The sequence below is a fragment of the Corythoichthys intestinalis genome, chromosome 9 (genome assembly GCF_030265065.1).
Source record: "Corythoichthys intestinalis isolate RoL2023-P3 chromosome 9, ASM3026506v1, whole genome shotgun sequence".
NCBI classification, from domain to species: domain Eukaryota; kingdom Metazoa; phylum Chordata; class Actinopteri; order Syngnathiformes; family Syngnathidae; genus Corythoichthys; species Corythoichthys intestinalis.
The window spans coordinates 40140449-40156366 of NC_080403.1; the positions used below are offsets into that span (position 1 = coordinate 40140449).

General features: G+C 37.3%; 1 protein-coding gene and 1 non-coding gene across 5 annotated transcripts; one reads left to right on the plus strand and one right to left on the minus strand.

Annotated features, from left to right (window-relative positions):
- Nucleotides 1-123: 123 nt before the first annotated feature.
- On the minus strand, nt 124-15315 carry rabif (RAB interacting factor). 4 transcript variants are annotated; one of them, XM_057845690.1, is made up of 4 exons: nt 15273-15315; nt 14659-14837; nt 13588-13745; nt 124-4316 (listed from the first exon to the last, which is right to left on the minus strand). In XM_057845690.1, exons 2-4 carry the CDS (start codon nt 14738-14740, stop codon nt 4068-4070), a joined length of 489 nt encoding a protein of 162 aa, XP_057701673.1. In that variant the 5' UTR covers nt 14741-14837; nt 15273-15315; the 3' UTR covers nt 124-4067. The 4 variants fall into 4 exon arrangements, with proteins under 4 accessions (XP_057701673.1, XP_057701672.1, XP_057701674.1 ...); XM_057845689.1 differs by lacking the exon at nt 15273-15315 and adding an exon at nt 14998-15034; XM_057845691.1 differs by lacking the exon at nt 15273-15315 and adding an exon at nt 14998-15030 and having other exon boundaries at nt 14665-14837.
- On the plus strand, nt 14524-14596 carry trnaa-agc (transfer RNA alanine (anticodon AGC)). Its single transcript has one exon. It is a non-coding gene; the product is annotated as a tRNA-Ala (tRNA).
- Nucleotides 15316-15918: the final 603 nt, after the last annotated feature.

The following is a 15918-nucleotide window of genomic DNA, read 5'->3' on the forward strand; positions in this document are numbered from 1 at the left end:
AGTTTACCTTTCAAGTATACTTTGTATCAGTTCAATTGTGATATATGTAAATATGTTTTTTATTCAATAATATAAAATATAAAATCGATTGTGCTGTGCGGGTTAAGTTGTACACTTTATACGCTACTTGGTTATTTCAATACCGTACGATATTAACTTTAGCTAAGTTTAACCATTTAATTTCTATTTAAGGATTATTAGTTCCGTGGTTTGCCTACAACAGGGCCATGGAAAACGTACAGGCGATTACTCCCTTGTTGTGTATGTTTGATTTATACACCATGAGACATGACCGATTCTCTGTTTCACGAGCAAGTGCTGGAGCTGTTTAACTCCGCCCGGCTGGACATAATAATGGAAACACTATGCAATTTCAAAATCGAACTCACTTTATATATCAATCCGCCACAACCGGATCTTTGTTTTTAAATGGTCTAAAGGAGACCCCTGATTGGATAGATACGAATCATAGTTCAGCTGTTTCTTTTAATATTTGAATGCCAAATGTTTTATCAAGACATGGAGGCCATTCATACCTATTACAGTAATATAAATATTAGAGAAATATGTTGAAATACTGACAACCAGATACATGAATGCTTTTGTATTATTCGGCGTGTTTGGTAGGTATAGTATATGGTTGGTAGGTTTGGTAGGCCTGTTTTTTAAAATCTTGTCATTTTGGATTGAAACATATTTAATTAAAATCAAATCCCGTATTGTATCCATCAATTGTTTCATTTTATCCGTTGCCTGTTGGTCAACTGTTGCACAAAAGCATCGTCGTCTTCTCCCCGATTGGTGGATTTTAGCCAAAAGGGCGTGAACTAACCTTTTGATAACAGCATCAAAGCGAACAAGCGACAAATATGATCACAAGTTGAAAGGTTACACGTACAGCTATGACAATAGATATACAGTGGGTTACATGTGTATAACATGGCGATGTCAATGATGACGATCACAAGTGGTTTACAGTTTACTTTCATCTAACATCACAAACAAAACATGCCCCACCAACACACGCACACATTATACATTTTCTGACATTTAGTGACCCCGTAACATAGACTTCATAACGATAGTGACAGGTCAGATTCGACCTTCACTGCGCCACGCCTTCAAGTAGGGGGCCATCCCACAATCTGCTTTAGTTATTCGCAGTCAGTCGCAGCGAAACATGTAGCAATCCAATGCCGGATTTATGTTGAGAAAGTATGAAAGCTGTACCGCATACAAACAGGAAGGATTGTCTCAGCAGTGATTTGTTCAAGGATTCAAGGTAATTATATTTTTCGTTTTTCACAAGAATTTTCAACGTAAAAAGTGAGTTGTAAGGCTGCCGCCACATTGACTAACAGACTAGCATTGCACTTCAACATATTAACGTAAAATAAATCCTTACTGCACCTTTTTTTTTTTTTTTTTTTTTGCTTTTAACCAAGAATCGAGACTGTTTTACGTCCATATCTATAAAGAATTAAGGGATTTAAGCATTTATTCACAAAAATCTTCACCAGAAAAGCTCTGTGTTTACAAATGGCGGTCGCCACATTGACTGACAGAGTAGCATCGTACTTCGACATATTTACGTAAAATAAATGCTAACTGCACGTTTTTTGCTTTTAACCAAGAATCGAGACTGATTTATGTCCATATTTATAAAGAATTTGGGGAATTAAGCATTTATTCACAAGAATTTTCACTGGAAAAGCTCTGTTTACATAAGGCGGCCGCCACATTGACTAACAGACTAGCATTGTACTTCAACATATTTACGTAAAATAAATGCTAACTGCACATTTTTTTGCTTTTAACCAAGAATCGAGACTGTTTTACGTCCATATCTATAAAGAATTTGGGGAGTTAAGCATTTATTCACAAGAATTTTCACCGGAAAAGCTCTGTTTACATAAGGCGGCCGCCACATTGACTAACAGACTAGCATCATTCTTCGACATATTTATGTAAAATAATTGCTAACTGCACGTTTTTTTGCTTTTAACCGAGAATAGAGACTGTTTTACGTCCATATCTATAAAGAATTTAGGGATTTAAGCATTTATTCACAAGAATTTTCACTGGAAAAGCTCTGTTTACATAAGGCGGCCGCCACATTGACTAACAGACTAGCATTGTACTTCAACATATTTACGTAAAATAAATGCTAACTGCACATTTTTTTGCTTTTAACCAAGAATCGAGACTGTTTTACGTCCATATCTATAAAGAATTCGGGGAGTTAAGCATTTATTCACAAGAATCTTCACCGGAAAAGCTCTGTTTACATAAGGCGGCCGCCACATTGACTAACAGACTAGCATCATTCTTCGACATATTTATGTAAAATAATTGCTAACTGTGCGTTTTTTTGCTTTTAACCGAGAATAGAGACTGTTTTACGTCCATATCTATAAAGAATTTAGGGATTTAAGCATTTATTCACAAGAATTTTCACTGGAAAAGCTCTGTTTACATAAGGCGGCCGCCACATTGACTAACAGACTAGCATTGTACTTCAACATATTTACGTAAAATAAATGCTAACTGCACATTTTTTTGCTTTTAACCAAGAATCGAGACTGTTTTACGTCCATATCTATAAAGAATTCGGGGAGTTAAGCATTTATTCACAAGAATCTTCACCGGAAAAGCTCTGTTTACATATGGCGTCCGGCAAATTGACTAACAGACTAGCATCATTCTTCGACATATTTATGTAAAATAATTGCTAACTGCACGTTTTTTTGCTTTTAACCGAGAATAGAGACTGTTTTACGTCCATATCTATAAAGAATTTAGGGATTTAAGCATTTATTCACAAGAATTTTCACTGGAAAAGCTCTGTTTACATAAGGGGGCCGCCACATTGACTAACAGACTAGCATCATTCTTCGACATATTTACGTAAAATAATTGCTAACTGCACTTTTTTTTATTTTTTATTTTAACCAAGAATCGAGACTGTTTTACGTCCATATCTATAAAGAATTTGGGGAATTAAGCATTTATTCACAAGAATCTTCATTGGAAAAGCTCTGTTTACATATGGCGGCCGCCACATTGATTAACAGACTAGCATCATTCTTCGACATATTTATGTAAAATAATTGCTAACTGCACGTTTTTTTTTTAATTTTAACCAAGAATCGAGACTGTTTTACGTCCATATCTATAAAGAATTTGGGGAATTAAGCATTTATTCACAAGAATCTTCACCGGAAAAGCTCTGTATATAAATGGCAGCCGCCACATTGACTAACAGACTAGCATCATACTTCGACATATTTACGTAAAATAAATGCTAATTGCATTTTTTTTGTGTGCTTTCAACCAAGAATCAAGACCGTTTTACTTCCATAGCTATAATAAATTCAGGGATTTAAGAAGCATTTATTCACAAGAATTTTCAATGAAAAAAGTTTGTCTGTGATTCCACTCTGTCAGCTTTGACTGCCACGCCAACAATGCAGGCTCCCTATTAATCGGCCCCCCCACCCCGTGTCCCGTCAATATCATTGTGAAGTCTATGCCTGTAACCAATATGATACAGGGGCTATATACATATTTTTACATAGACAATAAAAAAAACATTTTAACTCACTTTTTTTCCCTCCATGTTGTTTATTAATGTGGTTGTAGTTTCAAATATTTATATTCCTACCCAACCATGGCTAGAAATGGCAATCAACACTGCAACAACAACCCACAACATCATGACCACTTGCATAATATAACAACACCAAGTGCAGAATGAAATAATCTGCCCTCTTACATTTGATATAATGATTTTATGCAAGGGGACATGGTTCAGTGTGCGACTTTATTAATTTAAGTGAGCTTGACCGTAAGGTCCCACACAGAAAATCCTTTTAAATTTGAGAAAGTGATCATTTTTATTAAAGCACAATAATGATACTACTGTCTGTGTAGTAAGTGAAAACAGTATTGACATGTACAGCACGAATTTCATGGGTGCCTTTCCGGGTCAGCACTTAAAGTAAATTCATTAAAAGCCAGCTCGCATTCATCTATTTCACCATTTCATGATTTGTTAAGCTTTAAAATTAAGCATGGTTCACTCTGTCTAAAGCAACATAGTAACCGATCTTGTCATCCAAACAGTGCCAGCCGATTGGTCCGATCTCACAGTCTGCACAGATGAGATACTTGATTCTCCCCACATCGTTAGTGAAGCCTACATTCTCAAAATCGAACATATCCCCCACTAACCAGTGGGCTGTTACTGTGTCCCTGTCCACTGAGCCCTCTGTGGCGCCGATGCTGCTTTTTTTCCGCATGGACGGTAGGATAAACTGAAATGACAAACAAACAAACAAATAAATAAATGAATTAAAAAAATAGCTCTCTATGGAAAAATTCTCTATGGACATCACCTTGTCACCGATTTGCTACAAATCTTATTTTAAATACTATGGCTATTAGGGGCAGGAACCTCTTGGTAACTCACGATGCGATAGGATATACGATACAAAGCTCACGATAACGATGATCTCACTAAATGGTGATACAATGATTATCGATACATTGGTCAGGAAATCATTCTACAAAACAATTAATAAACAGAAAAACAAGCTATATCCTACTGCTGTAAGTTTATCACTCGTAGACGTTCAATCCATTTGAACTGGGAGGGTGGCAGCGAATGAACCCCTCCCACTTCCATGGCCGTCAATTGCAGCCAATGCATCGGAACGAGGTCATTTTGGGCCATGTCAGGTCCTTACCTGTTGATTTTTAGCATAGACGGAGTTTGACTTTTGGGTCAGGGGGGGCACAACATGCTGATGACCCCAAAACGCAGTGTCAGCAATAAAATTAACTTACAAGAATATTTATAATAATAAGTTGACAATGAACGTTTTTTTTGTTTTCCATCATTCTTGAGGGGAATTCTAAATCAGGCTGCTTAAGGCAATATTTTCGCCAAGATCGTCATCCATTGATTATGGTACGCCCGCCGGTGTTGTGCCAATGTAGTTACCCCAGTCAAAAATAGTATCCCCTGGACAGTGCCATATGGAGGTAGATTTGTGTCTTTATTATTCAATAAAAAAAAAGTTGCTTCAATCAAAATATATATTTTCAATCCCCCCCGCCCCCCAAAAAAAGTTGCCTCAATTAAAAAAAATGTGTTTGAATGCAAAAATAAATTTGGAAGTTAAAAAAAAAAAAAACATGTGAAAGCTATTTTTCTTGGATTTTTTTTTTCTATTGGCGTCAAGTTTTTTTTTTTTTGACTGAAGCAACTTTTTTGATTGAAGTAATGTTGATTTGTGTTTGGGCCACATTTTGGCTAGGATGTTTTTGTCTTTATTATTCAATCAAAAAATACGTTGCTTCAAAAAAATATATATTTTCAAAAAGAAAAATCACGTCAATCAAAAAATGAAAAATTTCAATCATAGAAAGCATTTTTGAATGCGAAAAAAAAATTGAGATTGAAAAATTTGCATTTGAACGCTTCATTTTTCATTGAAAAAGTTTTCTTTGATTGAAGCAATCCTTTTTGTTTTTGGGCCATATTATGGGTAGCACATTTGTGTCTAAATCACTCAATCCCCAAAAAAGTTGCTTCAATTAAAAAAATCTTTTCAATCAAAGAAAAAAACATTTGAAAAATAAAATTGCCCTCCATTGTTTTTTGTTGTTGTTGAAAAATTTATGCAAAGCAAATGACCGTCTAAGGTGCTCGTCACATGATCTGTTCGAAAAATAATTTTGACAAATTATAATAATTATTTTTTTGTTAATTTCATTCATTTTTCTTGCAGTTTTATTGCTTTACAACCTTTATATATACAGTGCCCTCCATAATTATTGGCACCCCTGGTTAAGATGTGTTTTTTAGCTTCTAATATATTAATTTTTTTATTCAAATAATATGGGACCTTAATGGAAAAAAAAGAGAAAAATCCAACCTTCAATACAGGTGCATTTATTCAGTGGGGAAAAAATCCCACATAAAGAAATAATTATTGGACATCAAATAATGTGTGTCACAATTATTAGCACCCCTGGTGTTAATACTTTGTACAACCCCCTTTTGCCAACAAAACAAGGTCTGGGGACTGTGATGGCCACGGGAGGAGCTTGATTTTGTGTCTGGTGAACCATTTCTGTGTAGATTTGGACATATGTTTAGGGTCATTGTCTTGCTGACAGACCCAGTGACGAACCATCTTCAGCTTTCGGGCAGAGGGCAACAGATTATGATTTAAAATGTCCTGGTATTTCAAAGCATTCATGATGCCATGCACCCTAACAAGGTTCCTAGGGCCTTTGGAAGAGAAACAGCCCCACAGCATCACTGACCAACCACCATACTTCACAGTGGGTATGAGGTACTGTCTACACGCCAACAAGCAGTTTGGGAGGCATGAACGGAGAAAACCTTTCCTCACTCACAATCATAAACGCAAACGTCTGGAGTTCGCCAAGTGGTCTTGGGGCTTCAACTGGGACCGTGTGCTTTGGTCAGATGAGACCATGATTGAGCTTTTTGGCAACACTCTAAGTGGGTCTGGCGTGCCACGAAAGATGCGCATGCTGAAAAGCACCTCATACCCACTGTGAAGTATGGGGTGGGTCAGTGATGCTGTGGGGCTGTTTCGCTTCCAACGGCCCTGGGAACCTTATTAGGATGCATGGCATTATGAATGCTTTGAAATACCAGGATATTTTTAATCAAAATCTATTGCCTTCTGCCCGAAAGCTGAAGATGGGTCATCACTGGGTCTTTCAGCAAGCCAATGACCCTAAACATATGGCAAAATCTACACAGAAATGGTTCACTCGACACAAAATCGAGCCCCTCCCACGGCCATCTCAGTCCCCTGACCTTGTTTTGTTGGCAAAAGGGGGTTGTACAAAGTATTAACACTAGGGGTGCTAATAATTGTGACACACATTATTTGATGTCAAAAAATTTTTTTTTTATGTGGGATTTTTTCCCCACTGAATAAATGCACTTGTATTGAAGGTTGGATTTTTCTCTTTTTTCCATTAAGGTCCCATATTATTTGAATAAAAAAAAAATATTAAAAGCTAAAAAACACATATTAACCACGGGTGCCAATAATTATGGAGGGCACTGTATAGGAAAGTGAATTTCATGCAATGACATTTTTCGGCCACCAGGGACCCTGGACCCCCCTTAAAATCCGTTTATGATTTTTAGTCATTTCCTGTTGATTTTGGGTTACAGAACAGGAAGTGACCTGTTAATGCCCTAAAATGATCAGAAAGTGACCTGTAAATGCCCCGAAAATTGAAAGGAGTGACCGTAAATGCTCTGGTTTAGAACGAACAAACGTTCATGCGCCCTTTTTATGGGTCACTTCCTGTTGATTTTGGGTTACAGAACAGGAAGTGACCCAGGAATGAACAGGCAGTGACTCAAAGTCAACGGGAAATGACCTGTAAATGCCCTAAAATGAACAGAAAGTGACCTGTAAATGTCCCGAAAATCGGAAAGAATGACTTTGAATGTTCTGGTTTCGAACGAACGTTCATGCGCCCCTCTCGATTTTAATGGATTGGGCGTCGAGCACCCTCAATGGTAGCCATTGAGTTAACTGCGACACTATGATGGTGGAAGATTGTCATCTTTTTAAAACGATACGTCGATGACCGGTATTTGCATGAGCATATCGATAACCTTTTGGGATGCAAAGTATCATGACCTCTACATACGAAACTAATTCGTTCTAGGACCTTGTTTGTTCAGTCGAAATGATCGTATGTCGAGCAGGATTTTCCCCATAAAAATACATTACAATTCCATTAATTTGTTCCACAGCCCGAAAACCTAAACTAAACGCTTAATAAATACTGATGTTGTTATTGTAAATATCAATTACAAGGAGCAAATTATGAATAAAAATCGGAATAATAATTATAGTAATAATACTACCTGCAATAATGTAACAAATCGGATTCTAATATGGCGAATGTGTTTGTGTGGTGTACCTGAACGCATCGCGTAGCTGACTTGACAGTGAGCCTTTTTACTTTCATTTTGTTTACTTGTTGTGGGGGACAGTAGGTGTGTTGTGTTGCACAAGTTGATGGAATAAATGATTATAAGCCTGACAAAGCTCGCGATTTCTTTGGCGATGTTACCACAAAAATAATTGGCACCTTAACTTATAAAAACTGGCAAACGGAGGAGGACCACCGAGACCATGGACCGTCTACGGTTGTATTGTTGAGCCATATCATGGATGCACACCCCACGCTCATATTTTTCTACGATCTAATCTATCTACATGTCAATGGTAAGCATCACCTTTTCCCTTTCTTTTCACCACCTGCACTAACATTGTTGGAACCCATGTTGATTTCTCTCACAAGAAAATCTGCCGTGCGTCAGTCTTGTGGGAAAACAAAGAAACTGCGGCGCTGTCATAGATCATCATATTTACAGCGTGTCGTTGGATGTAGAAACAAATGGCGAGTCAAATTTTACGTCGGATGTTGAAAAGATCGTGTTTCGAAGCGATCGTATGTCGAAGTACCACTGTTTATATCACAATGTCGATACTTTGTCACACCCCTAATGGCTATGGATTTTACACAAAAAAAGAGGGTTTAAATATAATGAAATGTTGGTTGTGTTTGTGATTACATTCTTTACCTACGACTCCTTTTCACCTAAATTTTGCCATGGTCTTTTAACTCAATCTCATATTGCCCTATGGGCGAATGGCCTTGAGGTGCTGAGTAATGCTTTGACTACAGTGAGATTTTTAATTTGTTATCTGAGGACTGTAAACTGAAGCATGTGAACCCATTGTTTTTCAAGCAGGTCATGACGCTCCCGTTCCAGCTTTAGCTGATAACTATCAAATTGTTGCAGATTTAAACTTTTCTTCGCCACAATGTTTGTTTGGGAGAGTTTTTACAACATTCATGACAAAATCAGAACCCACCCGTTTTTTTTTTAGACTGCTCGCTTTCTTGTTTTTGTTCTTGGGGAAAACACTAACTAAAATTGCTACTCCTCCATTATTCGTGAATTCGGTAGGTATATATTGTAGGCCATCTGAGCCTGATTTTTAATCTTTTTTGGTCTCAGGGCTGATCAATTAGATTAATGATTTGGATCGAGCTAGGAAGTTGAGAGTAGTGCTGCAACAATTAATTGATTAACTCGAGTAATTAGATAAGGAAAAAAGCCTCAAATCAAATTTTGCTGCTTTGAGGATTCATTCAATTAGAGCTGTGTTGTAACTTTATTTTAAAAGTGTTTGCCTTTAGTTTTATTGAGTTGGGTAGTTATACTACCCTCTAGTGGCAACAATGAATATGACATAAATCATCTAACATGGCTGAATCCAACTGCTCTCTGTTAAAACCCACCAGTGTTGTTAATCTTACTGAAAAAAAGTAATTATAGTTACAAATTACCTCTCCCAAAAAGTAATTGCGTTAGTAACTCAATTACCTGAATGTAAGGGTAATTAGTTACTTGGCAAAGTAATTGGTGATAATTACTTTTTTTTTTTTCCCCTCTAAAAAAAAAAAAAAAACATTGGCCACACTATGTGAAGTTTTTTGTGAAGGTTTTTAGTACAATTGGCCCGAGCCCAATTCTTTACCCTAATTTACCCTTTACCCTGAATCAACTGTTAAAAGTTGTTAAAATTGCTCCCATTATTGCATTAGTTCCCTTCTCTCTACTTTCGACATATGAAAGTTTTAAAACTGTTTCATCATTTAAAGATAGATTCAAGTCAAGATTTTGCCGATTTAGAAGTATTTTAGATTAAAAGTTACTTAGGTTCGCTAGGAAGGTTCTCTACAACAGAGCCGTCCTAAAAAGTCTACTGCTTTAAGATGGCGGCTGTCTACAAACTCATTTAGTGCCATGTCTGTCATTTTGCATCTAGTTATATCTGTGTACAGTATATGTGATATCTACCATGTCTACCATATCTACCATAACATGCGGGCGTAGTTTGTAGGCTATCGGCTACAACATGTATTATTGGAGCTACCTAGCATCGCGTTTGCTCGGCGTCACAACTTTCTTGCCTCCTCCCTACTCCTGCTCTGCTCTGTTGTCTCGGTGAGTCCGTCTCCCTCAGACTTTTCGACCAATATAGTAACGCATAGTAACGCATGCCTTTCCGTCCTCAGTAACGGTAACAGCGTTGCCAAGATGAGAAAAGTAATTAATTAGATTACCCACTACTGAAAAAAATAACGCCGTTAGTAATGCCGTTATATTGTAACGCCGTTATTAACAACACTGAAACCCACTGAAGTTTTTGTTTGAGCTAATATGTTAGTTTATGCATTTGTTATTTGGTTTAGAACTATATTAAGCAGTTTTTTGTATGAATATGTGTTTGAACAATTTGTTAAGAGGAAAAAAAACTTTGCATTTTATAGCATTTAAGCTAGCGGACTTTTGATATGCAAGTTAACCAATTGTTGTTTGTTGTACTTAGGACTGCATTTCATTAGTCTTTATACCGTTTGAGGCTATTTTTATTATTTTTAAATGCATTTATTGAAATATGAAATGAAAGTATAATTCTACATCATTTGAAGAAACTCACAGGTATTTTGTATTGTATTTGCATTTAATGCAGTTTTGAAACTGCAATTTAAGCAAGCCAAAATAAATATTATTGCAAGCATAAACATTTGTTTCTTTGTTTCACATCTCCTAAAATGTATTCTGCAATGCATGAAATGTTTGTAATCCGATTCCTCGATGATTCAAACTAACTAATCAATACGTTAATCGATTACTTAAATAAATGATAGCTGCAGCCCTAGTTTAGGGCATGCGTGCTTTTCAGGTGTGCTTAATTCTCTTCACTGGCGAGACATTTGGAGAGCGAGCCGGGTAGACGTAATTAATTTTGAACTTGTTTTAATCCAGGATTGGAGTGGACTATATATGGGAAGGAAATCAGTTCTTCTATATGACTGCGACTTCATAAAAAAAAAAAAAAGATTATTTAAATTTTATTTAAAAGTTCCAACATTTTTTTTATAGGTAAAGAAACGCACAAGTACCCAATTTTCAATCTTTATTTGGTAACACTGCATTTACACAATACTGCAAAAATAGTACAATAATTAGTTTTAACTAGGGCTGTCAAAATTATCGCGCTAACGGGCGGTAATTAATTTTTTAAATTAATCACGTTAAAATATTTGACGCATTTAATGCACATGCCCCGCTCAAACAGATTAAAATGACAGCACAGTTTAATGTCCACATGTTACTTGTGTTTTTTGGCGTTTTGTCGCCCTCTGCTGGCGCTTGGGTGCAACTGATTGTATGGCTTTCAGCACCATGAATGAGCATGGCGAGCTACTAGTTTATTTTTTGATTGAATATTTTACAAATTTTATTAAAACGAAAACATTACGAGGGCTTTTAATATAAAATTTCTATAACTTGTACTAACATTTATCTTATAAGAACTACAAGTCTTTCTATCCATGGATCGCTTCAAGATAATGTTAATAATGTTAATGCCATCTTGTTGCTTTATTGTTATAATAAACAAATACAGTACTTATGTACCGTATGTTGAATGTATATATCTGTCTTGTGTCTGATCTTTCCATTCCAACAATAATTTACAGAAAAATATGGCATATTTTATAGATGGTTCGAATTGCGATTAATTACGAGTCATTAATTTTGAAGCTGTATTTAACTCGATTAAAAATTGTAATCGTTTGACAGCCCTAGTTTTAACATTTTACAACTGCAAATACAAGTTCTGCCTTAAAGGGTATGATAACACCTGGGGAAATGCTAATATTCCATCATTTATCCATAAACGCATGCCTTTTGGATTCATATCATGCCACTTCGTGTAATTACACACATCGCAACACCAAGAAAATGATAGAAATTTGGATCGATTGTCAAGCTAAAAGGACCCGCCCCCGAGATCCTGGAAATCTAGCATATTGTGTGCGTGACGTCACTACAAGGAAACAACCGGCTCAGTGCTTACTACTGAATGGCGGCGATGATGGCGGACAATTTTGTTTCTAGTTGCAGCGACGAATCCGACGTAACGAACATTCTTCTAATGGTGACGAGGAGAGTTATGAACCTTTCTTTGGTGTTTTGGGTTATCAATTTGAGCCCAAACGAACGCCAATGTGGCCTAATGAAAGGATCATTGAGGGGAGCAATCACACTGATGAAACACCGGCAACAACAGATCGTGTGGGAAACACCGAATTGTTTGTTTTGCATTTCTTTTTGTAAAGCTGATACACCATGACCGCAAAATAAAGTAATGTATAGAATAATTATCATTTATTGTGCTATCATTGGTTTTTGCTCTGCCAACCGACACAAATATGAATGGGATTAGAGGATTTGTTCTATATATTTTACGAGCGATAATTTATACATGTGTCCAGTCCTATATCCAATGCGTGATATGTTTTTTTTATTATAAAAGAGTACTCACTCTGGCCATTTCCCTCCTTTGCTTTGCCTGGGGTGGTGGGGTGGTCTCATCAGAGCCAGTCATCGTCCTCTTTCTTGATATCTCGGGACATTTAGGTGGGCACCGCATCTGCTTTCAGCAGCAATTTCTTAGCAAAACCTGATTTCATTTGTCCATAGTTCGTATGGCTTTCAGGTGTAAAATGCGCACCACACAAAACCGTGCCGGAGGCTGGGTGTGCAAAATTATCCCTCTTAGAACTGACAAACTTTACTCATTGTCTGCGTAGTCCAGCTCTTTTTCTCGCGTTCGGGAACTCATGGGTACTACATTGCGACAAATGGCTATTTGTACACCACATAGCATGACAAGTTTGAACCATTTTAGCGATTTTTTTTGATAAAACACAAACTCAACTCTCTCATCAATAAAAAAACGATGGCACCTGCCTCGACCTTTTATTTCCTTGTTATGACGTCTCCGCCTCATTCGGCTGTTTCCGGAATACTTTCGGAAATGTTCGTCATTTTCGATCTATTTTCGATAATTGCTCATGAATGTGATTTATTTTTTTGTTAACTTTATTAATATTTGTTATATTGCCACATAACGGTTCTATTGATATCTCACAGCCCCTTAGTGTTTTAATACCCTTTAAGGACATTATTCCCATATGAATGACATCTACATTTATTTAAAGTAATTATATAATTTTTTGAAAATTAAATTGGAGGATATCTTGCACCATAAGTTTTCCAAACAGGGCAACGGCATCCTGTTTTCCCAAAACTATTTTAAAAGGTTTTTCTCTCCCAGCGGACTTTATGAAGGAGGCGGTGTCGTGGGGCACATACAAACAAGCAACCATAACCCTACTAAAAATGCAAGACTTTATAGCCCAAAGAATAACCTGGCAAGCATGGGAGAACACGCGAACTTCATACAGGAAGGCCAATTATGAAGAAAATTTTAAGTAAATGTGCCTTTTGTTTGCGTCTTACACATGAGTGCAAACCAAGCTGATTGCTATAATAGTTCTGGACTTTATGAGTTCTATTCTGACCCCAAAGGTTGGCCATTTTATGATGATTTTGCATCTCATCGTTGTAGAACCATTCCAGGTTACCTCTTTCTCTGCTAACACAGCCATTCCCGGGGACAGCACCTTAGATCCGCATCGCTGACAAAGGACAGACTTGCTGTTCTTTCCATCCTCAGAAACCAAGTCGGTCCGGTCCATGGCGTCTTTTGTCCCAGGATTGTGGTCCATCTCGAGGTGTAAAACTAAATAGGACACATAACAACAGTTTACTACAAGGATGTTTTATTCACTTTCAGCACGTACACAAGGAATATTGTCGATACACCCCCCGCTTTGATGCAGTGTTTATTAGCTGTCAATAAAGCACCAGTGAGGCGTGGTACTCAGTAAATTCGGACTTGAGTTCAGAATGATAGGAAACAAACCGGAATTACCAGCGTTCTGCGCGTTTACAAGCTGGATATGTGTTTACATCCCTTAAAAAGATATGAATATAGGCGTATATCATGTATCACAACCAATATAATTAAATATAATATAATGCATCGCATATTTTAAAAGTAAAAAACCAAAAACAATGGCGGTGTCACTTTGAATTCGTTCCCTCTCATTTACGCTGACGCTAACGCTACAACCGTGTAATAATACAAAAGGGGGGGGGAGGGGTCGTCAATCTATTTCTTAAGATATGTAAAAACGTACCTTATCAAATTTAAACAAGGAATACCAAGAACAATGTAAAACTGACAGATTTGCTAAAGCAAGCAAAGCATTCCGTCTGCTTTTGGACGCTTCCGTCCACTCATTAAACGGGCTCGTTTAGAAAAACGAACAAGAATTTGTTCCGTCTTCACAAAAAGTAAGTTTTTTTTTTTTTTTAAATGCAATTCTTATCCATCTCCTACCCTTAGTCCATAGTGAAATGACAGAAAATAAAAGAAACGTAAAATAACTAGAAATCGACAGGCTTTCTCCTTTTTCAGTTATAAATAGTACAAACAATTCCCCATTAGCTCTAACGGGGGATTAGCTCAGATGGTAGAGCGCTCGCTTAGCATGCGAGAGGTAGCGGGATCGATGCCCGCATCCTCCAGTTTTTCCTTTTTCATGCTGTGAAATTTACTTAATTATTTTTATAATTGCTATTATAACCACCTGTACCTCTAGCCCTGGTTTTGACCAAACTGGATTCTGCAGTGAGCCTGAACCAGGAAGTGGTCACGAGGATCCCTTCCATTCTGTCTCACAAAGGCAGTAGCCTCGGACATAATCTCTGGCTCTCTCTGCCACCGCAACCTCGCTCCTTTTTGCCTCCTCAGTCGGTTGAGTTGACCCTGAGGAGTTTGGTGCAAAACGGGGTATGCATACATATTCTAAAAGAAACAACCATAAACATTTATAGATATTCTTTGAAATCATAAATCAAAACACTTAAATTATATTTCTCCTTTTATACTCAGCCGTCAAAGAATGTTCAAATAGGCAACATTTTACCCAAACTCGCTTGACAGTAGCAGGCCCAACCACAACCACCTAGTTAATACACATATAGTAATACTTAGAATGAATTCATCAAAGTAATAACGTCAAGTTAAGCAAGGATTATGATAGCGTATTTTAGCTAAACCGTTTGGCCCTCTAAACCAAACGGATATGTATGTTATAGATATGATGAGACTCAATATTTCTAATGAACGAGTTCATTAATGAGTATACCAGTACACATTACATATGTATCTGTTAACAGAGCAAAATATTTTCAAATTTACCGTTCCCTAAAGCAGCTCTGACAACTTGCGATGAAGCGACGACACAAAGGCCGATAAATAAACCCACCCACTCAGGCCGCGATTGGCTCAACAGAGACTGCTGCATTGCCCAAAATAAGCCAATCGGCGCTGAGTTCCCGGAAAGTTAGGGAAGAAATAAGCCAATCACCGCAGAGCTCGTGGAAAGTTAGTAAAGTGGGGCCGAAAAGTAAACCAATTAGCCCAGACCTCTTGCGCACGCGCAAATCGCGACATGGGCTGGTGTGGAATATTTGTCACTACAGTCGTCGTGATGTCGCTTCATTCTTCATCGCAAATTATCGGGACGACTCCTTTTCTTCTTTGCAAATTAACAGGACGGCTGCTTTAGTGAACGGTAAGTTTGAAAATATCTTCCTCTGTTAACAAATAAATGTGTAATGCTTGCTGTTTTACTCATTAATGAACTCGTTCAGTCTCGTAGCTCGTGAGTAGGGTTCGTGCTTCGTGTTCTGCCGCTGTTGTATGTGGTTGCTCGCTCAGAATAGTGTCAGCAATATAACCCATATTATGAGACTGTAGTGACCACTACCTCATAACAGAATTCACCTATGGAACTTATGTGGGGAATGTTGTGTTCTATGGGGGTATATTGCTGACACTATTC